At 33.3% G+C, this 24,821-nt stretch overlaps 2 protein-coding genes across 3 annotated transcripts; one reads left to right on the top strand and one right to left on the bottom strand.

Moving 5' to 3' along the window:
- Nucleotides 1-627: 627 nt before the first annotated feature.
- On the bottom strand, nt 628-11,216 carry LOC126738625 (mitochondrial amidoxime reducing component 2-like). The gene is made up of 7 exons (XM_050444050.1): nt 11,050-11,216; nt 6,487-6,676; nt 6,269-6,436; nt 4,745-4,934; nt 3,557-3,683; nt 875-1,028; nt 628-814 (listed from the first exon to the last, which is right to left on the bottom strand). The coding sequence occupies exons 1-7, from the start codon at nt 11,120-11,122 to the stop codon at nt 700-702; spliced, it is 1,017 nt and encodes a 338-aa protein (XP_050300007.1). The 5' UTR covers nt 11,123-11,216; the 3' UTR covers nt 628-699.
- A 2,141-nt stretch (nt 11,217-13,357) lies between these two features.
- On the top strand, nt 13,358-24,821 carry LOC126738623 (mitochondrial amidoxime-reducing component 1-like). Of its 2 annotated transcripts, none has more exons than XM_050444048.1 (6): nt 13,358-13,521; nt 17,819-18,081; nt 22,828-23,007; nt 23,631-24,032; nt 24,365-24,439; nt 24,492-24,821. In XM_050444048.1, the coding sequence occupies exons 2-6, from the start codon at nt 17,834-17,836 to the stop codon at nt 24,661-24,663; spliced, it is 1,077 nt and encodes a 358-aa protein (XP_050300005.1). In that variant the 5' UTR covers nt 13,358-13,521; nt 17,819-17,833; the 3' UTR covers nt 24,664-24,821. The 2 variants fall into 2 exon arrangements, with proteins under 2 accessions (XP_050300005.1, XP_050300004.1); XM_050444047.1 differs by having other exon boundaries at nt 22,816-23,007.

The raw sequence follows: 24,821 nt of genomic DNA, 5'->3' as shown, positions 1-24,821 counted from the left end.
TTTGCGTCATAATATTTAATTCAGTTTATATCTGTTTCATCTATAATATAAAGTACATTCACGATGAAAGTAACAAATTCATTTAAAATTCAGATAATTTTCTCTTCTTTTATTTTATTTTTTTGGACAAATCGATTAATGCGTGTGATTTATTGCGCGTTTTTTGAAATAAAAAATTCTATACCGGATGCCTCAAGTAGAAACTAGGTCGTGTTATGTGCTGTGTGTTATGACGTTTTACAACTCTATGATCTATTCTGAATAAATTTTGCATAGCAAACCATATGTCTAATTTTGCTAACCATGGAGCTAGTAATTCCAGGACGATCAGCATGAGTTTGCAGAATGAGCAGCCTTAAATAGATTATATGAGTTAACAATTTTTGTGAATAGTGAAAACGCTGTAATATAAATAAGTGAATTGACTATTAAAACTTGAATGAGGTCTCATTTTTAGGATAGAAAATGGTGGCAGGCAAACGAAGACTGCAATATTCTGAATCGTTTACAAAGTATATGTATCATTTGTAACTATATCACTAATTTGTATTACTAATTCCGTAACTGATATTTTCAAAAAATTGTAAAATACAAAACTCTGATTGAGCCTATATATAAAGCTGTTAGTAAAACCGATGAGTACCTATTTATTATTCGTAAAATTATAATTACAATATACATGTTCTTTCGAAAAAGTATTTACAAAGTTTTTGGTATATAAACGGGATCTCCCTTATGGATTACTCCAGTTTTTAATACTCTTAGATAGGCACCCATAACTCCATTACTAAACGGACCTTTTGTTCTTCTATATCTAAAAAAATTATTTAATTTGTAAAAGCTGAAAACACATAGTAGACTTTTTTGTACATACTGTTCTAACATCTTCAGCGGCTGTCTTTCTTTGTTCATCACTCCATCGGAAGATATAGTGGTCTCTATACATCTCAAACACTCCAAACCCACTTTGGTAATAACTTCGCCAAATTTTACATATAACCAGTCGTCTTCAGCAAACTTTTCAGGACCTTTAAGAAGCAAATTATTGAATTATGCCCTAGCTTGGGAAGGTATAATACGTTTTGTATAATATGGTTTATACAAATCGTATAAAACTTATGTATTACATTACAGGCAGTACTATTAAGAATAATATTAATAATAATGATAATAACGAGGAGATCTACAAAATATACCCTACATAATAACATTTCTTTCCACCATAATGAAGACCCAGTGGACAAACCTACACCTCCACATAGCAAGTGAAGAAATATATGTTCGTAGGGGAATTTACCAGGGAAACTCTCCAAGTCCATTGTGATTTTGCCTCGCAGTGAACCCATTATCTATCACCATGTTAAATGAGATAAAATGATGGTTTTAAAATTAAGACCTACAGAAACATCAGTTGTATTGTCTCCGACCTCCCGCATATGGGCATATGGTTGATATAAAGCTGTATGCCTCAAATCAACAACAAATGCGACAACTGCTGGACATTATTCAAAAATGCTTCAGTGATATCCATATAGAATTTGGTCTTAATAAATGCATGACTCTAAACATCAAGAAGAGTACCAATATAGATCTCAAGTTCAGCTCCCAAATGGTAACATACAAGTACTTGGGTTTTCAACATGCCAGACTACTCGAAGTTACTTGTCTTTAAGTAAAACTAAAACCATGATTAAGGACCAATTTACAGAACGGGTAGAGTTTTTACTTAAATCCGAACTAAAAGCAAGTAATCTTATTCATTTAACGCCTATACAATGCCTGTATTGACTTATTCATTTAGCATTCTCGAATGCCCGAAAACTTATTTGGAAAAAATTAAAAGACTTACACGCAGCCTTATGACAACATAGTTGTCATCATTCAAAACCATCAATACTCCAAATGTTGACGAGAAGAGAGGGAGGATGAGGTCTAGACGATGTTAACAATCTACATTCCCGTCAGAGACGTAACTAGAGTTTTTCTATATGAAAAATACATGGTCGACACTATCACGATCTTAATCAACCCCATACCGACAAAAGGGCATCCAAAAGGCCTCTCTCGAGACAAACTCTTTCCTGAGATAGAGGGATCTTTCAAATTATGTATACGAGTTTTACCAAAAATTAAAACCCAAGATTTTAGGGGATATACAGCAATGTTTTTGTGACACTGGAAGCAGTATCTGAAGAGCCTGATTCATTTGATTTGACAAAATCCCAAATTTGGTCCATTCGACAAGATCTGTATATTTGCGTATCGTCTGCATCTAGATGAACTTTGGAATGTTTGATAAACTTTGCCATTTGGGAAGTATATAATATAAAAATAACGGACCCCAAAATGGAAAATCAATCAGATTCCTTGTGGAAATCCAAAGGACAGTTGTATGGATTTAGATGCATTAGCACGACTTTCTGACTTCTACCTTGCACATAATTTGCTTACAGGTACAATAATCGAAATCTAAATATTTGAGAATTACCAAAAGAAAAGTGCGATTAATTTTTTTCAACTCGTTTGAGTAGTTTAAAAGGGTCAGGAGAGTTAAGTTATTATTTTTAATAGTCTTAAATATATCATACGTGGCCTTTAAAAGATCTATCGAGCGTAATAATGTGAATCCGTGTTCCTTGTATCCATGTACAGTATTATACGTATAGCAATTAAAATTTAAATAAATAGAAAAAATATATTTTTTATTATAGTTGTAACATTTACTTAACCTCCTTTGGCTATTGGTAAAATATATTGTGGGCTACAAATCATAATTATTCTATAATATGAGTATTTAAAAGTAAAGTTTTGAGCATAAATTCAGATAGTTGATGATCTGACAAAGGCATTTGATTTGACAGATCAAGCAAAAATTTATTTGTTGTCATTTGGTGGTTAGAATCACCCAGGTAGCAACTTTATTATTCCCACAGGGTTCTGCTCTAAGTCCCACTTGCTCATCTACATCAATGACTTAGTGAATATAGTATATTGTGTAGAAATAATCCTCTTTGCTGATGATACCACGATATATTTCTCTTATATGAGGAATATGAATAAATCTTTCGTCTTTTATTACAGATGTTAACTTCCCAGTTCTCACCATCTTCTACCACGCGAGCGGAGCTGCTGGTAGGGTAGTACCTTATAATATTAGCTTTATACACAAGTATAGTACGTGTTAAGTATAAAATCAATTATACAGAATAGTTTCCATCCCTTATGCTTAACTTATATTATTTAATATTGTAACGATATTGATCCCTTGCGAATTTACCAGCTGTTCTCCGTCATTCCGGAACCATTACGGTGGCGCAAGTATCGAACAAATCGTACGACAGCTCTGGAGACACATCGAAGGTTAGCGAATCTTTCGGAATAATAGTTTAACTAGTTAGCAAGGAATAATTAATAGTCTATCTAGCTAGCAAGGAATATTGCCGCGACTTTTAAATTGAACTAAATACAATGTAAATAAAGGTTTCTAGTAACGTCTAAGTGAGTAATAAATCAGTTGAAGGGTTAAAACGCTACAATATTTTCCACATTTATTTACCTTCAATTAGTATATTCGGCCGAAAATTGTTGAAAGTAATTTGTTGGTCATCGGGTAAATGGTGGTTTAAGTCATCTATGGTCGCTTGATTTACAACATGCAAAGCTGCTAGATCGCTGAAAATTCCCTGAAATAAAAAGAGTTTTGTCCCTTTGATCTAATTCTTTGATTTCTAGTTAATATAAAATGGTAACCATAGTATCTCTAATAATTAATATATTATTTGCATATAACAATGACAATGAAATTTATAAGCTAAAACTTCTTCTTAAATACAACAATCTGTACAGAGGTAGGATAAGATTCTTTCTAAAATTGATTTAAATAATGAGACGGGTCACTTTTGCAGCGAATTTTCGTTTTTACTCTTCCTATTTTTACTCTGCTCTGTCTTTTGAATTTCTTTGATAAGTATTCTTTTCTTTTATTCTTCTATTTCTTTTATTTAGTATATTTGTACTATTTGAGTTTGATATATTTTCTTTTATAGATTTTCAAAAAACAAGCAATTTTTCCTATGGACGTAAACTTTTGACTGGAGCTTGATTAGCTTAGAACGAAGTTAATGTTTGTTCCATGCCGTTTGTGCCCTTACGAGTGCGACTTATTGAGCTCACTCCGTTATCAATCAACACGTCTCTGCCACTGTACAGCTCTTTTGCGGCTATCGTATTTTGTTCATCTGTGATTAGTGCCCTGGGTAAAATGCATTTTTTTTACAGTTTCTGGTTTGCTTTTGCAAAGATGGTACGTCAGGTCTCCGTTGTATTCACCAATTCTATTAAGCCTCAATTGCCATGTGTTCCGTTTGAAGCTTTATCATTATTCTCAGTTTGTCCGTTCTGAACGTTAGAAGTTCTCGAGTCTCTTCAACTGTCACATTTTGGTCCAGTAAACTTCCTTGTTCTAGCAAGTTACCCACCAAGTTCTACATTGTTACGGTTTCTTTAGTTTCAGTATAGAACGTTTCCCATCAGCTTCGATGGACACATGATAGGATCTGATTTTCTATCGCACATTCGAGTATTTTTGTCTGAGAAGTCGAGTTGCCTGAATGTAATTTTTTTAATATATTATTTTAGTAGGTGCTAAATTTTAGCTTCAAAGCTGTGTAGGTCAAAGAATGCTATATGCCAAATCGTATTTTCTATCTGTAATAAAAAAAGAAGAAATAAAATAAAAACTAACCGCCATTTTATTATCCATATTGGTGTAATAATCAGCCAATTTTTGATTACTGCTACGGATGTCTCTCTTTACACTACCATTGCCATAGCCCAACCTTAATCCTTTATCTTCTCCCAGTAAGTAATTACTTAACCATTTGGCGACAGCGTCTCCACAATCTGTACAAATAAACACTTCTTTGCCAAATGTACTGTGTCGGAACGATACTGAAAAAAGTTAAGGAAGGAGTTTCTTTTTATAACAAAAAAAAATGGTTATTCATGTAATAAATTAATCACGTTCGGATGTCTAAATATTTATAAACATTTACGGAGATCATGTGATCAGGTTAGAAAAGTTCTGACATATGAAGATATCCAGAAAAAAACTGAACTGTTGGAAAATGTTGCTACTTTTTCTTGATGATTTAATGGTCAATTAGTAGCAATAACTCTCTCCCTTTTACTCCCAGCCTTTGGAAAGTATCTTATAACAGGTTGGAAAGAGATATGATAAATCGTTGGGCTTATTAAATAACAAGTTCCTATGCGATATGTATTTCAACTTTCCGTCGTGTCCACACTAGATTTAGGTACCAGAGCATATTTTAGCACGCGATCTTGTGTTAAGTACGGGAATTAATAACTGCTATTAATACGTTTATGTTCGCAACTTCGCGCCTTGTGAACGCAAACTACATTAATCTTATTCTTTTTTCAATTTAACTAAAAACGATACTCGACATCCATATGCTTTTTCTGCAGTTCCTTTTTCCAGACCAAAATGTCCGTTATAAAGTTTATGGAAACGTTCACTGAATTCCGATTAATTTTTAAGCTTTGAAATTCATAAATGTTTCAAACATGCCCAAGTTTACTAATAAATTTCCATCCACTTTTGGATCGAGTTTTTATTTTACTAATGATCTAAATGCCACGATTGTTGTATTAATAATTAATTCTGTCTTATAATAACAAAAAAATTCACACGTTTAAGTACCTGAGGACAGGTACCAGAGTGGAGGAAAAGTGAAGCGTTTTTTATCTTTTACTGTACGATCTTTCAGAGTGAGGATCCCCAGTTTGAGGGCAATTTAAATGATGATTTACATCAACAGGCATATTTATCTTGGATGGATTTAGGACCATATTACTTAGACTACAGCACTCATAAACCAATCAAGATGGGATTGAAGATTGAGACAAGCCTGCATGGCATGAATGATAGACCTTTGATGGTATGTCCTTAAATTATTTGTTTATTCACAATAGGAATCATATACAATAATAAATGTGAAGAGAGGGTAAAATTAATTCACTTCAAAGATTACCATTACCAGAAGTGGCAGATCTTACTGGGAGGATAAGAGAGAAAGTCTAAATGCAAAATTATTTTCTAGCATTTTTTAAATTTCGAGTTTATTATTTTTGGAGATTTGAAAGTTGATGAATATGTTGAATGTTGATGAAATGATGTATAGTTGAAAATATTGACCTTCGAATTTGTAGCAAATGATAATATGTTATTTATGTCATGATTTCTTACACTGCAACATTATTTTGCACTTCAGGTATGCTAATGTAAATATCATTCTGATTAGGAGCACTCAGAATCACCCCCCTCTCCGCTGCTCTAATCTCAATGAGAAAGGCTTTTGGTAGCTGCCTGGCCGTTCTGATTTCCTTGACATCTGGCTTGTACATCACAAAAGATCTAACAAAGAAGATCAGATTATACTAAATAAGATTATTAAATTTTATTACCTATCCCTTAGGGTCAAAGAGCTGTCATTTTTCTTCGGCTCTGTGACCCCTTTCTCAGTAACCACCAGAGTATCATATTCGATGCCTTTAGCACTTTTGAGTGGGTAGATGTACAACTTTGTAATGGTGCCAATCTGTTGCCATTCTTGAGGGACTTTTTCTCGAAGCATCTTTTTTAATATTAGACCACCTTAAATAAAATATGGATCAGAGAATAAATAAGAACCAAAGGCACATACGTTGTTAAAATGGCCTAAAGCGGTCTCCTAAGTGATAGCTACTTAAATTTCTTAGTTTTGAACAAGGTAATGAATTTATGCTTGGCACAATAGGGTTTGCACGAGCTACTTGCGAAAGAGTAGCTTCTAATATAGGTCACGAGTTACATCCACCCAACGAATTGGTGATTATCGGCTTTGCCATGAATCTTGTTAACATTGCTATGCCTGTACAATACCTTTTTCCAATCGCTCACTGCAATTTGTGGGTCCAAAAAATGTAAGAATACGGGAATAGAAATTGATATAATTGTTCTTTAAACCTCCAGGGAATCTTTAGCATGCGCTTCCTTGTCCTTGTCTCAAGCGCATCAATTACCTACAAGATGATCAATAGCTTTCACCGAAGACTGCGAATACAGAGCACTAATTAGATTTATTTTTATCTACTTTAGTGATATCTTGGTTATATTGAAATATAACACTAAACACCTTAAAAGCAGTTTACACTATTGAAACCACCTGAAAGATCTATATTGGAGTCACTTTTGTTAGGTTAGATTACATTTTTCCCTGATACTAATTTATGGTCGGCATGTACACGTGTACACTGTTCCTATGTCTAATAGACGATTTAGTTATTACTTTAATAAATAAGATACTATACAATTCCAAAAGGTTAGCTGGTTAGATAATCTGGCAAAAAATGCGTGCTCTTATCTCGCCATTGCGTTAACTAATGTTTTTTAATAAGTCTCCTGGATGAACAGAACTGACAACTATTAGACAATGATCAATATTACATATTTGGCGCAAAGTTTTTTGAGCACCAAGTAAAGTCGGATCATCAGCAAATCTTAGGTGCCACACCCTATATAATAGCTATAGATATCAGAAGGAACAGCGATCGAACATGGTAATGATAACAGATTACTGGCTGTAAGGCTCATCGTGATATACATATTCACTTAACAAATCGATATTTGCTCTTACATTTACCGAGTTGCCATATAAACCAAAAACCCTTTGCTATGAGAGATGAAAGGAAGCAGAGGCCATACATCATGTCACAATACAAGAAGTGGAAGAGGAGTCTATATAGAAGCTGTCTGTAAGTGTAATGCGAAACAGCCAGCAAGGCATGCTTTTCCGGCAGATTGGAATTGAAAAACTGACGTGCGGCGATAGCAAAAATTCGAGTCCAACGTTTCGCAAGCCTAAACATCATGAAATTTCCGCCCGGTATCCTTCGATACAATCCAAGACAATGAGGACTACGTACAGGAAAAATGCCCTTGGAGTATGGAGGCCGTACAGAAATGTAATCTGTAGCTGTCTGGTCGCAAGAATTTGTTTAAAAGCAAGACACTGAGGAGATGGACCAAAGCACCGGGCATGTGACACGATAAGGCACACATGGGCGGCTCCTATACTTGTCTCACTAGACATTTACCGTTCCTAAAGAGACACAAAATCCGGCGGGTGTTTAAACTGGTCACTAGTACTTAAGACGCCATTTTTACACCCCAGTCATTATTAAGGACCACCCGGAGTCCCATTCGTTTAAATATTTGCATTTCACTAGATGCAAAATTGAATTGATTCTTGTGGTGCAATCATTTTCTGAACAGAGGCTAGAATGGTTATCTTAAAAATAATATACTCGGTATATTATGTAAAACAATTGAAAATGTTACAGATTTCTACTACTCTTATGCCTATTTCAACTTGGCGGCTAAGTGAAAAAGTCATTTAGAGTGAAGATGACTGATATTAAATATTTTTCTGTTATATACGTTATTAACTAGTATTGTTCTGCAGGCAATGTATCTTAAAGATGCTGCAATAGAATATCGCCACAATATAGCCAATCTATATGCAACATTTTTTTTCCTCGTTGTATAATCCAAAGGTAACTAAGTACCATCACACGGTGATGAGTACTTGCGCTAATCTTGAAGTTATTGATATAACTGGGGAACAGTGGACAGAGCATTCAACTCTCTCTATCTAAATAAATAAAGGACATGATCAATTCCTAAATAGAAGTCTAAAGTTTTGCTTCCATACATTTTATATTCTTATATTTAGCCAGTACTTTTGTCTGTGCCCTGATATCTTAAAGCAGATTCTTTATATACTGACTTTAACAAGGTCTTCGACAAAGTCAATCTTTATAATATGCATAATGCGTAAAAGAATATTCCTTGAAAAATGGTATAAAATTTAGTTCGTTCAGATATTCCTATAACTTTCTGGAATAATCTGCATACATGCAATTATCAGATTTGATGACTTTGACAACTGACAGAAATTATATTCAACATAAAATACTAATTACATTGACGTAATAATTTTAAAAAAATGTATGGACAGCATCTCGAACCACATAAAAACTTTGGTCCGATTGGTTACGTTTTAATAATAGCAACATTGCGGCTCAATGTGATTTCTACGAGCCTTCCGTAAGCATCGTAGCATCGAATAATGGATTTAATGTTCACAATTGACAGTTGACAACTTGGAAATGACTTGTCAAATTAACAATTGACAACTTGGAAAGTTATAAACAGCACTTTGAATCAGAATGTTGCCATTTTTTTGACATTAAAACATGACTGAACTAAATTTCTTCTCTGCATATTTCTTGTAATACAGAATTTTTTATTAATTCTTTGGCATCAGCCCGGTTCAATATGTTGCCTATAAGTCTTTTCGAATTTTCTCGTTAGTAATTAAATTATCGGATATTAACGTTGGCAGCTTTATCATAAAGTTGCAGGTGGGTTTATAGAAAGCACATTGAACCGCAATGATGCCAAATGATTAGCGATTGAATACGTGGTCGAAATATTCAATAAGTGCTATTAGTACAATCTTTTAAATAGTACGGCGTTATATTAATATTTTGTACTGTTTGTCACCCAACTTTGTAATATAATTATACTAAAAAAGCTTTTTGCATGGCCAAAAACCTCGCATCTTTATTTTTTTTGAAGCTTTCTATTTATGTAGCCTGGCTTGTTGCTGCATATCCTAGATCTGACTGCTAGATGGTTATAAAATATTTATAAAATTGACGAAGACTTGAGACCAACCCATTTAAAGTATGAGGCTGGTTTCTGACGACGTTAAATTGCAAAAACGCTGGGAATTTTGTGACATATTCTATATCAGTATTTTTATCAATGCAAAACCAGATGTTGTTTGCTTTTAAAGGGTTGTGAAGTTAAGGAGACCACCATCTGGCCCGTATCTGTGGTGGTGCGAATACCACTGCACTTAGACCTCAGTAGGCCCATTGTGCGACTCTATTGTAGAAGTAGGGGTCCTCTCTCTCAGCTCGTCATTCAGCACAACCAATCAACGAGAGCTACAACGTCGCCAAGAGACCCTCTGTTCTTTTCAAGATACGCCAAGAATACTGCTGCGTATTGACGAGAGACCAGGGCAATCGCAAAGTATGGACTCCATTGTCTCGTCTTCATGATTGCATGCTCTACATAACGGATTTCTGCTTCCTGACAGTGACCAGTATCCAGTGCAATGGCATTGTTGCACCAGTTTTGACCTGAGGTTTGGTCTTGACAGCGCAAGAGCTGCCTGTCGTTCTGCTTTCAGTTTTGCAGATAATTACCGTTTTATCAGTCATGTGGCTACTAATTCATTGTTCTGCCATCAGTGTTATGCCATCGTTATGGCATATATTTCGTTTTGAAAGATACTTGGCATAGCAGCTAATTGTGTTAACTTGGAGGTCTTAAGGACACCACTAAAAGTTCTTTTAAGCTGAAGATAAGTGATTGAAAATTATAGCAGATTTCTTCATGAACCCATTCAATAAAATTTTCTTAAAAGTTTTTGTTTTTTATCTTATATACTTACATATTTTATCTGAAAAAAATAAAGGTATGCAGCTAAAATTAGTTATCTTGAAAACATAAACAATTTGCTTAGGGCACAAGAGTCTTTGGCTGAGAAAAATATGTAGTTTTACTGGTATGCAAACAAAATACAACTAAATAAGTTGAAAAGAAAAGATATAATAAAATATTTTATTGCAAATTTGAATAATTATTGCTAAATTTTCTTGATAATGACTCAGGAAAGATGGCTTCATATTTTGTGCTTTCTCCAAGGACTTTATAAATCGCAGAATATTGTTGGGGAAACAATTCAATTTTTTGAAAATTTATATTTATTCAAAATATGTATGTGCTTTGATTAAGTTGCCTTGACCTGCATGATTATTTAAATAATGGTGATTAATAAACAAGGTGTCGCTAAGCCTATGTAATTCACTATGTTCATTCAAAAATAAGATAAAAAATTATTTATAGCTTACTAATTATAGTTATAGCAATAGTTCCGACGCCAATTGCTACTTGTGAAGTTATCGTCGATAGCACAGGAGCCATTATAATTATTACGTTGCAAACACAAGACCACTTTTAACTGAATAAAATTAACAAATAAAAATATGACATCTTTAATAGGTCATGTTGAGCAGTGGCGTAGTGACTAATACGTGATCTACACTAAAAAAATCTTACTTTTGTAACTATTGGGCAACTAAATGTCAATATTTAAAGAATGACTATTATTTCGGGACCTTTTTTAAAGGTCCTTGGAATACAAGCCGTACCTCAAGAAATGCCATACCATATCAATGGAACAAGATCTAAAATCCCACCCTAGGGAACATCACATGAAACAGGTTGCACTTTGGATGGAACACCATCTAGATAGTATCTAGCTGCCAATATGTGTCAAATATTTGAAAGTTCACTGAGGCTTCCATAGCATGATTATTAAAATACCTCTCGGTATCAATTTACAAAAACTTTCAAGTTTTACGGCTGTAATGCCATTCGCCACTCTGTCGAAACCACTGTCGAGGAAACCCACTAACCTTGGCCTGAAGCCATCGTCGCGGCCCTACTGACAGAGCAAGTCTGCTCGCGGTGCCGTAGTGCTGAACCCCTTAAAAATCAGCGAAAAAGTCTACTTTTTTTCTATTTTTCACTTTTTTTCTTTATGTTTGTCTTATCCTGCTAATCGTACTCATCCTAGCGGTATTTTTTTGTTATCATCGTGTTGCTTTTTCCATTGTATGTCTATGCTAACCTTTCTTTCTAATAATATTTCCATGTCTTTCCTTATGTCTCCATCTAGTTTAGTTTTTATTTTTTTGCCATCCTAGTTTTCTATGATGTTTTTATAATTATTTTCTATTATAACTTTGTTGTATTGATTTCCGTTTATTATTATTTTTATTGCCTTCCAGACTGCTATTTTTTCGGTTTGTATAGAATTAACACTTTTTGATGTTGTTTTATCTATCACTAGTTGTTCGATGTCTGTAACTTTTATTACTACCCCAATACCGTTTCCGAAAGTTCCCCTTGACTACCATCTACATGTGGACTGCTGTATTGTGTTCTAGTTTGTCTAGGTAAGTTGGGTGTGTTTGTCTATTGTTCTTATTTTTCTCTTATCTATATCTAGCTCAGGGTCAACTGGCGCCCTCAAGCCTCAAATTTGATCCGCAAAGTGGTTATCTTGGTTAAGTATGGTTATCTTAGTCAAATACAACAATTTTCCCTCTATGAGATGGCAGATGGGTTTCGTTACTAAGCTACAGGTTGCAAGCTAGCTAGCGTCACTAAGCTAACCAGGTTGCAACAAACATTGTCCGAGTAGCATTCTTGCAGATCAGGAAAAACATAATCAAGAGAGCAGTCGCTCACCTATATTCTTCACCTGTGGAACCATCTCCCGTCTACGAAGTTCAACAATTAGCAGGCGATATCGCATCCTAACTTTAACATTTTGCTCTCTATTTAGTGTAACTATAATACTCCTATGTAAAAAAATATGTTTTTTTTATTTTGCTTTTTCTATGTAAATTTTTTAAATTTACAAGTGTTTTAAGTTAATACTGATATTTTCCTTGCCACTAAGCCAGACACCCTACAGTCTGCTATTTCTACCTTGAAGAAAAACACTTTAATATAAGATATTTTTCTTTGGGCCAGCAACAGTGGTCCGTTTATAAACCCCCCACGTTAAGAGGACATATAACTGGCTATTACAGAGGATAAGATGAACTACAAGCTCATACTGCAATGGTTTGGCTCATACTGCAATAAAGTGTCTGGTAAAGGTGGGCTGCAAGATTCAACTTGTCTGGGTACCTGGTTACTCAGGCTATGCTGGAAACGAGGAATCGGACTCCCTTGCTAAACTGGGACTAGTGGGTTCTGCAAACAGCACGGAATGCCGATGGTTTTGGGAAGAAGATGCAACTGTAAACCACGTTACTAAGGAGTGCCCAGCACTCCTAGTTTCAAATACAACAACATTAAGTTTTTCAAACCAGAGCGCCTAATTAGTTTTTCTAATGCTATTAGCCTCTGGTAAGCCTCAGTGAGGCACGACTGGTTCATTAAAAGACCTATTTATATAATACAAATAGTGTGGTTCTATTTATAATTTTATATGTAATTTTAATTCATATTAATTATTGCAACTTACGTTGTGACAGTGGACAATGGTCCGTTGATTAAAATAAAATACACTTTCTCTTAGCAGGAGGCAGGAGCAAGTTTGGTTGCCTACAACCGCAGTTCCTATAATGGCAAGCTAATTTTTTTAAATAACATTTCAGTAGTACTGCGAGTGCTTCGAACACCGTTTTATTTTCAGCACCAGTGCATCGGCTTTTATTACTGATCATGTGCTTTATTTGTCGATAAGAAAAAAAACCACCGGTTTAATATAATTTTTTCTCAGGGAAGTTGTTCTTTACATAAGGGTAAGTTAATTTTAATTTCTTATATAGTGCATTTCTTGTGCCATTAGTACAATTATTTGACTTTCATTAGATGTTAATATGTGTATTGTTAAATTAGCTTATTTAACACTATAGATATATATCATAAAATATAGGATAAATTTAACTTGTGATGCTATATGCTTAATACAAATATTTAAATACAAAGATCTACATTGTAGCCTCTATAATAATTAATTGTGGAAACAAGGGCAATAACGTTAATATATATTTAGTAAAAAAAAACTATTAGACTTAAAAAATAACTGATAACGCAAAAAGTCTTCGGCCGTACAAGTTATGTAAAAAAGATGTTTATGGCACATTTTCCTTGTGATTCCGTATGTATATACGTGATATATTTGCAAGGCAAACAAATCGGGTTTTATTAAAAATTTATTACGATCAGATAAAGCAGGCGAATCTTCGTGGTTTAACTCTAATATTAGACATTGTGTTTGTCATGGTAAAATATTTGGGGGAAGGTCGTCCTATTATAAAAATAATTTCGTTTTTTTTTTGTTTAGTTAACCAGCTTGATTTTGTGGTTTTTAAATAATATGAATGTAAAAATATAATAGTCATGTGCTAGGTGATTGTATGTTAGAATTTTAAATTTGCTTAAATTATAAAAAAGTAACTTTATCGACGGGGTGTCTCAAATTCGAGGGTGACCTCAAAAAAAATTTTTTTTTTCTTATAACATTATTGAATTAGACTAAATTTAAATGGTCCCTTTAATCATCATTTCAACAGTGTATCACACTTACATATTAAATATATTTTAGGGTAAAAAGTAATGAAAAAATTTACTCATTTCTTTCTTTCTCATAGACGCCTTATGAAAATTATCCGAAATATTTGTTGAATATTATTGCAAGAAATTGATTTAAAATATTGAATAGAAAATATTCTCACTCATGTAATAGCTCCGGTAACGATACTGCCAAAGGTTTTACAAAAATATAAATATTTTACAAACTCGAAAGACGATTGTGTTGTGATTTTGGTTTCATATGAAAGCTGATGAGTTTCTTTATCAAACAAAATCGTAACAAGTTTCCTTGTTCGTGCAACTGTTTTGGAGTTTGTTGAGTAGTTTTTGAACGGATTGAAAAAATCTTGATATTGTCAAAGGCTCTATTAAAATCTAAATATCACAAATACCAGTTAACGATTTTATTAATTTTAGCCTCATATCAAAGGCTTTACAAAAAACAAAATATTTTATAAACAATTATATTAATTTTAGTTTTAAAGAAAAAAACTCATTTTAAGTTTCCTTGTACACACATTCAACAGTTTTGTATTAATTGAAAAAATCTTGATACTGTCAAAGGCTTTACAAAAATCTAAATATTTGAAATACTCGTACGATTGAATTGATTTTCGTTTTACTAAAAAATTATCCAACAATTATGTCGGGTACTTTCGTTAAGACCTCCATGAGAAAGAGAAATAGGTAGCAAATTTTTTATTATAAAAATAGAGTATTTAAGTCTGGTAAAATCCAATATGACATCCATAAAATATGAATGTCATATAAAAGAAATAATAACTTTAATATGCACTTTGAGCACTCTCTAAGAAATTAAATTTTTGTCTTTTCTTGTCTCAGAAAATAATCCTTTACCAGAATATTTAATTTGCTGTCACATAAGCTTTTACGGAAAACATTTTACTTCTTACTTTTCTTTCACTGTCAACCTTAAATGAAACAGTCTCCCCGGACACAAATCTTCATTAAATTGATTAATAATATAATTACCACCAATAATATATATAAGACTTATATACCACCAGTGAATATATATATAAGGGTTGATAACACTTGTCTAGTATTTCACTCTGAAGCCAAATCATTAACGGCAAATTACTGACCTATAAAATAGAGAGAAAAAATAATATTTAAATAAAGAGAATATTGGCAAATATTGACGTTAGAAAATATCTTGATCAAGAGTGAATAGTTTGTAATTATATAGATCCAAGAAAGGCACTCTATGTAGTAAATCATGACGTATTGCTGTATGAATTAGAAACTCTAAGTATAAAGGAAAATTCACTTAATTTGAGGTTTCGATCCATGGGTCACTTTTATATTCCATTTATGTACTGAGGTTACTTAGTTTTCTTACATCTCGGAAAACCATGAAAGATTATTGTTTAGAAGAAGTTTCGATTAATCATATCAAAGTTTCAGTTAATGTTAAATAAAATGCCATTAAAAATACAAAAAATTACGTATTCGTTAGATTACAGCACCGCATAGATTACAGACTGCAGTTTTGGATAAATTAATTAAATAAAGCCTATGACGATGATTTAGTAAGTGTGCTAATATTAGAGTTTCCGAAAACACTTCATACCTTTGATCACCGGCTCCTCCTCGTAAAATTAAATAACTACAGTTCGGATGAAGATTCTGTTGAGCTTACAGGAAACAAAAAAATCAAATAATAACAAAGAATTACAACTGTAAATATTCTGCCTAGAACGCATCAAAGATGTTTTTGACCCCTCTTTTCTTTATTATGTAAGGGAGCTAGGGAGGGTTAATACACTTCTAAAAAAATTTAAAAAAAAATCTAATTAAATGAGTATTCTAATTAAAACAGAAAAAAAATTTCTTTATGGTATCCTACATAACCAACTCACTTTGTTTGATACAGTGTCCGGGAGCCTTGATTCAAGTGATAACTAATACTCTTAAAGACTACGAATTACTTTAAAGACATTTATTATTGTTTGAATTAACTACATGAAGAAATTACTAACTAGTTAACATTGTAAATTTTAGCAATTTTAGCAAAATTTCTCAAATCGTACAGAAAAAGCTAATTTTCTTGTAGGTCTTGCGGTTCCACTAACAAAATTTAGAGGTGGAAACTTCATGAAATCTTATTCTCATACCAGAAATTGATCTTCAACATCAGGGTAAACAAATGTAATTTTTTTTCTATTTGACCGATTTTTTCGACATAAACCGAACTAGCACATAATCATTGACGTTTTTTGCAGGGTAACCTGCAACAAAATTTTCCTCTTCTCTTTCATATTCTATTTGGTCCACTATATTAGTTAGCTCATCCGACAAAGATAGGTAAGGCAAAGAACTATTCAGGTTAATTTTTTCTTGTTTCGCTGCTCTTCTCGCTTGTGGTCATTTTTAATCTCTTCCATGTTCGGTGTATCTATTGGAACTTTTGTTTTTGCATGTGGGGCCTGGAGATGTATCGTCAGGAAGTACTGGAGTTGCATCGGGTGTTCATTCGTAATGATGAGGGTCAGGTCGATCGGTAACCCTCGCCGTGAGAAAGTGATCATCAGTAAACTTTTAGCAAAGCATTGGTAAAATATCTTTTAAAGGGTCCATATATGCGAACGTCTAACGGTTGTAACCGATGGCTCGTATATCTGGTGGTCTTGTTAGCAAAAATATCCCATTTTTCCTGCAAATACCTAGACCTCTGGGAGATAAATGGCTGCTGTGGCTGTCTAATATTAATAGAAACTTTTTATCTAAGCTACATTTTACGAAGTTTATGAAATGCAAAAGATAAAGTTCGAAATTATCACTGGCCACCCAGCCACTTGGATATGTCACAGTTCTGGATCCTGGGGGTGCTCTAAATGTCATATTCTCCGAGTCTTCCGAGTAAATTGTAGAACTCCCCAACTGTGTGTTGATTAAAGGTTGTCGCCTGACAAAGACAAGAGGCTCGTTTCGGGGTTCAAAGCGATAACTCCAGGTTCCTAGTCAAAAAACCCCAGAGCCATTCGTATGAAGCTTTTTCATGTTTTAACCAATTTTGTAGAATTTTCTTTGGCATACAGATAAGCAAATTTTCGTGTCTCTCCCCATGTAAACCCATTATTAATTCTAGCGGCGGTTAGCAAATATTTAGCTAGACTCAAAATTTGAACTAAAGTTTGCTTCATCTCCTTTCTCTTTAAATTTTGCCACATACCTTCTTAGGGTAATTTGTCGAGGTCGTATTTTGTAGCCATTTATATATTTTATATTATAGGTAATTATTATCTAATTTATACATAAAAATTCCAACTTTCTTAGTTTCGGACAAATTTCCATATTTTGAAGATATTGGCACTAAATGACTCGTAGAAGTAAAAGCGCTCCGCTAACAGAGATAAAAATACTCACCGCGCATCCATACTTAAAACATTTCAAATATCACTACACAACACAACTTTTAGTTCCTAGACTCAGTAAGTGAAAACTGTAGAGAAGTATATTTAGCCCTGTTGCTGGTTTCAGTTTTAAGCATCCAAGATGCACCTAGGCGTAAAACTCACCCTAGTATCGGTGGCATCGGTATTAGCCGCGGCGGCGGCCTACTTCTACCAGAAAAAAAAGAAAGAAATAATCCCGTGGTCCTGGGAAGAAGTTGGAAAACTCACCAAGCTCAATCTGTATCCATTAAAAAGTGGACACAGAATCGAGTTGGTTAAGGCTGAATGTACCGAGTTTGGATTGAAGCAGGCAGATGAAGGGGATAACGTTAATCAGCTGAGAGACCGGTAAGACGTAACCATATTTTTTATTTAATTTGATGTAGTTATTTTAACAATCTAAATATTTATAATCAGTTAAGTAAATACTTTAAAAACTACGTGTTGCCAAAATGTTGCTAACTTCACACGTGTAAGCCAGTGCCATCTATGAACTTATGAGATAAGGCAAAATGCTATTAATTTATATATTCATCATTTTGCGAGTAAAAAAGGAAACTTTCAATTATTAAATATTAAGAATATCGTACCGTAACATTAAAATGTTACACCAAAAGATATAAGACACATAAGGGGGCTTAGAAGTTATGGTGAGAAAACCAATTTTTGTCTAAAATAATGTTTTCATAAAGTCTACTTTTCCAATTTATTAACTCTTTTTCCTGGACTACCCTATATAATTTAGTACCTCACCAAGATTTATCTCACGTAGCTAAATCAGTATCAAATAGCTGAATGTGCTAGCTGTGTGAAGAAATAATCAGCAAGAAATTTTACCGTTACTCAGAAATTATACGAATTGCAAAGTCCAAAAAGACCTTTTTTTCGCTTTTTTTTTAAGAGTGGAGCTAGCGAACTAGCTAACGATTTAGTAAAAAAGTAGATCCAATATTTTTGCTCATAATGTCTCGCGTTTTAAAAACTATTACAATTATTACTCATGTTGGTAGCATATTGGAAAACCTGAGCAAAGGAATGGAAGCATTACTATTCTGAAAATATCTATTGTTCTAAATTTAAAAAAAGAATACGAAAACGCTATAACTGTTGCTAAAAGACATTACAATAACTTGATAATCAATGCTATAATAAATTTAAATGCAACTGCATTGCTAGCAAAATTCTGGAATATCTGGAGCAACACTATTTACTCTGTAATCAGCCATTTAGTTTTAGGACAAGACAGCGTCAAGTATAATCGATCTAGTATCTTATATTTCTGATGCCTTTGGGGAAAAGGGGTATGTTAACCTCCACCTTTTGTGATTTGAACAAGGCCTTTGACTGTGTGTTGCCTGATCTGCTAACTTATAAATTTATATACTATCAATTTAGTAACAATGCTGTTGAAATGCCGCTCGGAGATGGTGGCTTTAAAGACTGTGTTGTCCTCTGCAAAACCTGTCACATATGGTGTGGCAGGACTCCATTCTGAAGCTATTGCTATGTTTTATTTATGTGAATGATCTGCCATATAATAAGAGTAGTTAAATATATATTATTTCCTGATGACGCCTGTGTCTGTGAGCGGCGAAACTTTTGGGGAGAGTACGGACATATTGGTGTGCGGGGTACAGTTAGTTCCTGACTAATAGTTTCAAAACAATGGGCTTAGTCTTAACCAAGAGAAAACTAACAACATCATTTTCTCACTAAGAAGAACAGATGAGGCTCCTTTCTCTGTGGTTGAGACCACAAAGTTTCTGGATGTCTACTTGGATTCTGAGCTTGGTTGGGGTCCCCACACTTAATCAATCTCTCTGAAGTTTCCTTGTAACTACACTCTTTAAAATTTATTATACGTCCATCAAAATAAAAGCAAATACGCTACAAATAGTGAAATATATGGAATCGCCACGCGAGGTAGTGAGGACCTTTGGTTGCCAAGAACAAATGCCAGAATGATCCTGGAGTTTCTGGCAGAGAATTATTTTAATAAGTTACCCAGGGAGAACATGAGTCTTGATTTTTAAAGGTTTAAAAGGATAGTATACACGGCCTATTGGTTAGTAAGGCACTTACAATATTAATGAGTTCTTGGAGGATCGCAGTATATTTTAGACATCTTTCAATTATATAGTTTTTTGGTGGTCGGCTTTGTATTATGTGTAATTGTAAATTTTTGTTAGTGAGTATATTTTATAGTACTGTAGTATATTTGAAACTATGTTTGTATTCACTTTGAGATGAATAAATAAAGAGAATCTTCTATGGTTCAACACCTTTCTACCTTAATAGTAAAATAGGAGTATATTCCATGAACATTTATCAAATTTGCATGTAGAAAAAATAGCAACAAATCGTAGATTTGTAAAAGATGAATATTAATTCCATACTAAAATGTAAATTATCTGGAAAATGTCAATTACAGGTAATAAATTTCTGATAATTTTTAAACTATTAAAAATGTCTTGTCTTTCATTTTATTATCAGTTTTGCCTTCTGAAGGAGGATATACAATAAAAGAATTAGTCCTTCGTTGCTAAAATAATTTAAATTCAAAATCCAATCTTAAAAAAACTTCTAAGAATATTCCCTACATCTAGTTTTAGAAATTTTAATATTTTTGAAAATTCTTTGTAAAATTATTTAAAATTCCGAGAGAATCTATAATCAGAATTAATTTGAATATGTACAGGGTGTCCCAAATTCGAGCCTCACCATTAGGAAATCGTAAACTAGAAAAGATACGAGGTCGGTTAAATTGAGGCAAAGTTGCGCAATTTGGTTCTCATTAAAACGCCCTTTTGAAATTTCAAAAACTTCGAATAGTCCCGAAGATATTTGGAAAAAACCGAATATTTGCGATTTCATTTTTATTTTTTTACGACTCTATTTGAATAGATATAACAAAATAAATTACTCATTCTCATACTGCTACTTTCTCTATATTACGAAATGATTTCGTCAGATTTTCAAACCGACGTTTCGTATTTGAGCTGTCATCATCAAGTTTGTTTTTTTATATACGACCCTGGATTTTATATTACAGATTTTAAGAGCCCCTTATGTTCCTAAACCAAGATTCATTCAAACTTTTTATAATAATGACAAAAAAATTAATAGGATTAAAAACAAACAGCTTTTTTTATAACAACGCATTAATAAAAAAAGCTTAAACATTAACAAAGGTTCAAAAATAACACAATTAAAGCAAATATTCAAATAGTAAGCCGCCTGCTTGGATCCATTTTAGTGTCAGTCTGTAAATTTTATGGATCGCACGCTGAATAATCCTTGCGGGGATAGCCCTGATCTCCCTTGTTAGGTCTTGACGTAAGGCTTCATGATTTTGTGGCGTATTTTGATAAAGACGGTTTTGAACAAATCCCCAAAGAAAGTAATCTAAATGGTTTAGGTCGGGGCTTCTAGCAGGCCAACGTACGTGCCCTTGGTTTCCAATCTATTTGTTAGGGAACAAGTTAGTGACGCATAGTCCATTATGGGGTGGTGCACCGTCCTGTTGCCACTATAGTTAACGTAATACATACAAAGGTTCTTCCATTAAGGAATCCATTATATTGATCCTTATTTCTGCATATCTTTCGGAAGTTAGATTTCTTTCAAGAAAAAACGGGCCGATAATTTTATTGTGCTACATACCGACCCATACATTAAATGATTGTTGTCCCTGAGGTCTCACTTCTTGATTCTGCCTTGTTGTTTATGTTTTCTATTGACCAATAGTGTTCGTTATGTCTATTAAATAGTGCATTTGTTGAAAAACTACATTCATCTGTCACTATAATTTTATTTAGGAAGTTGGCATCTTCATTAAGTTTATCTTGCAACCAGTAACAAAATTCTAAGAGTCTCTCAGCATCGCTAGGTCTTAGCGTTTGACTAATATGAATTTTGTAAGGTGTATATCCACGATTATGTAAAATCCTCCAAACTGTCATTCGAGGTAGTGCCACTTCGTTTGAGAAAACTCTAATTGAAGCTCGGAGATTATTATTTGCCTTAAAAATAATTTAAAATTATTCATTTTGCTTTCTACTCTGCAATGGTTTTAAAACTTACAGTGTCTAAGATAATTTGTTCCTCTTCGGGATCGACTCGTCTTCCATATTTAATCCTTGGTTTAACAAAACTTCCGTATTGAGCTAAATTATTACTAATATTAGCAAAATAAGTGTAATGCGGCTGTCGTCTTTGTGGATGTTCCAACAAATAATGAACGAAATCCAATGAAAAAATTAACTAACAGTGAACTGTCAAAATATTTAATAGTTTAAAAGTAAACAAATAAACAATGATGGTCAGTGTGGAAAACGCACCGCCACTTTCATAAATAATAGCTAAAATTTCTACATATTTATCTCAGAGCCTAAGATTTGCAAAATGCTACTTTAATTATTGTATTATTTATTAACCTTTTTTTTGTTGTTATTGTAAGGAAAACGTTTTTAATCCTATTAAAAATATATTTTTTGTCTTTCTGTTTAACACGAGTTCTTATGGAAATATCCCTTAATATAAAATTTTTGAATAAATGCGATACATCATTGGTTTAGGAACATAAGGGGCTCTTAAAATCCGTAATAAAAAATCCAGAGCTGTATTTAAAAAAACAAACTTGATGATGACAGCTTAAATACGAAACGTCGGTTTGAAAATCTGACGACACCATTTTGTAAAGTAGAGAAAGTAACACGGAGAATGGGTAATTTATTTTAAAAATTTAAAAAATTTTGTTAATTGTTCTGGGGAATAAAATAAAATAATATAACCCCAACATCCATAAAAAAACAATCAATAAGGTCAAATTCCTGGAATGAAATTAACTTTATTTTAAACGCCTGAAACATGAAAAATTGAAGTTGAGAAAGTGTTCGAGGTAACAGAAATGTTGCTTTATTAAACTATTAAGTAAAAAATGCTTAATAAAATGTCTTAACTAAAATCCTATTTATAAAATTTTTTTTTTGTTTTTTCGTTAAAATATTTTTAAATATAGTGTATTAGCATTTTTAAAATTTGCAATTTCTAAAGTAGACTCAATGAATATCCACCAATCAGTACAAATTTCAGATGTCTAGTGGTCTATTCCGAAAACGACAATGAGTTTCGCACTGCCAGGACATACCCAAAAATGGTGCTGATCGATGTTTCAATACATGATGACCAGTATTTGGCTGTTGATGCGCCCACCATGAGAACCCTTTATGTGAAAATACCTAATAATGATGTAAATCCTGAGTCTTTTGTTAGGTAAGGAAATATGTAGTATATATTTGTTGTATTGTATATTCTTAACCGTAGAAAAAAAAATTTAATTACTTTTTTCCAAATAACCTTTTTTTGATTTAAGGGTTCTTCTATACCATGTGTATACAAGACCGTTAGTAACTAAATAGATGCCAGATTCTCCATATACAGGTTTGGTCAAGGTTGCGAAAATTGAAAGTTCAAAAGAATTCTTCTATTTCTCCCTTTACTAACTAGAGTTCGACCCAAATTAAAACTATATATACAGAGTTATTTCGTGTGCGGCACTCACTGGAGGTCGAGTGGTGAATCGACGAAACATTATCGTTCTTTTTTTAAGGAATTGCCTATAATTTTCTATTAAATGTTAATCCATTAGGCACACAAGAAAAAAATTTGCCAGTCATATATAAGAACAACATTCACTTTTTTTTAACTTAGTTTAAATAAAGAAGAAAAAATCTATTTTATACAGATTTGGTAAACTCAGGTCTTGAGTGCCGAAATCAAAGGTAAAGAAAAAGCGATGGCGTTCTTCTACTTCCTCCTATACTAAATTAAAAGTATCAAAATTGAAAAAACAAATTTGGCAGTCCTGCATATGAATGACTTTTTTTTGAACCTAGGTTACATAAAGGCGAAAAAATCTATGCCATAGATTGCGGAGACGAGGCTGCTTCCTGGTTTTCCCGATACATCCTCGAAAAAGATTCAGGACTAAGATTAGGTTTCCACGATGCGAGTCGACGCAGGGATATTAGCAAAACACACAAGACTATTCTCGACTACTACACGAACTTATCCAGCAATTCCACGGGACTCTATTCAGATTTAACGGCCGTTTTGCTGGTGAATCATCAGTCTATTAGAGACCTGAACAAAAGAATCGGTACATCAAGCGTTACTGTCGATAATTTCAGACCAAATGTTGTTGTTGATGGGCCGAATTTAAAACCGTATGCCGAAGACGATTGGGAATGGATCAAAATTGGGGATGTTGTATTGAAAAATGTGAAAGAATGCACTAGGTAATTATAGTGAATAATTTGTGGAATGACTGGGTTAAGGAAAGAAATCAAGAAAATACAAAACTTATAATTAGCCAACGTTTCGACGTATATTTTCATCTTCTTTAAGACTGAAAGAGTTAATTGTCTTACAGAATCAAGAAAGATACATTAATTATATTAAAGCCATGAGTACATACATTATATGACTCAACCGAAACTATAATATAGTATAGACTTTCATTTCTATCTTCAACCCACTACATTAATAACTCAGATAATTTTAAGGACGCTATTTCAGCATCATGAATTTGTGGAGTTGATTTCTACTTATATTCTAATCATATTTTCAGATGTATTATGACCACAGTAGATCCTGAAAATGCCTCCAGAAGTAGCGATAGGGAGCCCCTAAAGACCTTAGAGACGTAAGGCAATATCTTAAGTTATAACGAATGATTTTCATTTATATTTTCTTAGGTATCGTATGAGTAATGGTCCAAACACCCTCCCTACGATGGGGATTAACTGCGAAGTAAGAGTAAAGGGAACAATTAAACTGGGAGATCCTGTATTTATTCCGAAGAGAATGACCATTCAGGAAGCGAAGGCAAATGGTACGTCCGCAAATGGGACCGCCAAAACGGAATGAGAGCATTCAATTTACAACAAACCAGTCTAAATTATTTTAAATACTTAGTGATTATTACTATTACTTTAGTTGGTCGTCATTGTAGTCTGTTATTTTTATTCATATCCTCAAATAGTGTTAATAAATTGTATATATGAACAATAAAATAAGAAAACCTA

The sequence above is a fragment of the Anthonomus grandis genome, chromosome 7 (genome assembly GCF_022605725.1).
Source record: "Anthonomus grandis grandis chromosome 7, icAntGran1.3, whole genome shotgun sequence".
NCBI classification, from domain to species: Eukaryota; Metazoa; Arthropoda; class Insecta; order Coleoptera; family Curculionidae; genus Anthonomus; species Anthonomus grandis.
This window is presented reverse-complemented; position numbering and strand designations above follow the sequence as displayed.

What these genes read in the sequence shown, in the direction of transcription:
- LOC126738625 (XM_050444050.1), bottom strand. Translation starts at nt 11,122, where the DNA reads ATGGCTCCTGTGCTATCGACGATAACTTCACAAGTAGCAATTGGCGTC. An exon ending in TCTTTGACCCTAAGGGATAG is followed by an intron (nt 6,437 to 6,486) that starts GTAATAAAATTT and finishes CTTCTTTGTTAG; the next exon opens with ATCTTTTGTGATGTACAAGC. An exon ending in GTGCAAAATAATGTTGCAGT is followed by an intron (nt 4,935 to 6,268) that starts GTAAGAAATCAT and finishes GTTCCGACACAG; the next exon opens with TACATTTGGCAAAGAAGTGT.
- LOC126738623 (XM_050444047.1), top strand. Translation starts at nt 17,834, where the DNA reads ATGCACCTAGGCGTAAAACTCACCCTAGTATCGGTGGCATCGGTATTA. An exon ending in GTTAATCAGCTGAGAGACCG is followed by an intron (nt 18,082 to 22,815) that starts GTAAGACGTAAC and finishes TCCACCAATCAG; the next exon opens with TACAAATTTCAGATGTCTAG. An exon ending in AATCCTGAGTCTTTTGTTAG is followed by an intron (nt 23,008 to 23,630) that starts GTAAGGAAATAT and finishes TTTTGAACCTAG; the next exon opens with GTTACATAAAGGCGAAAAAA.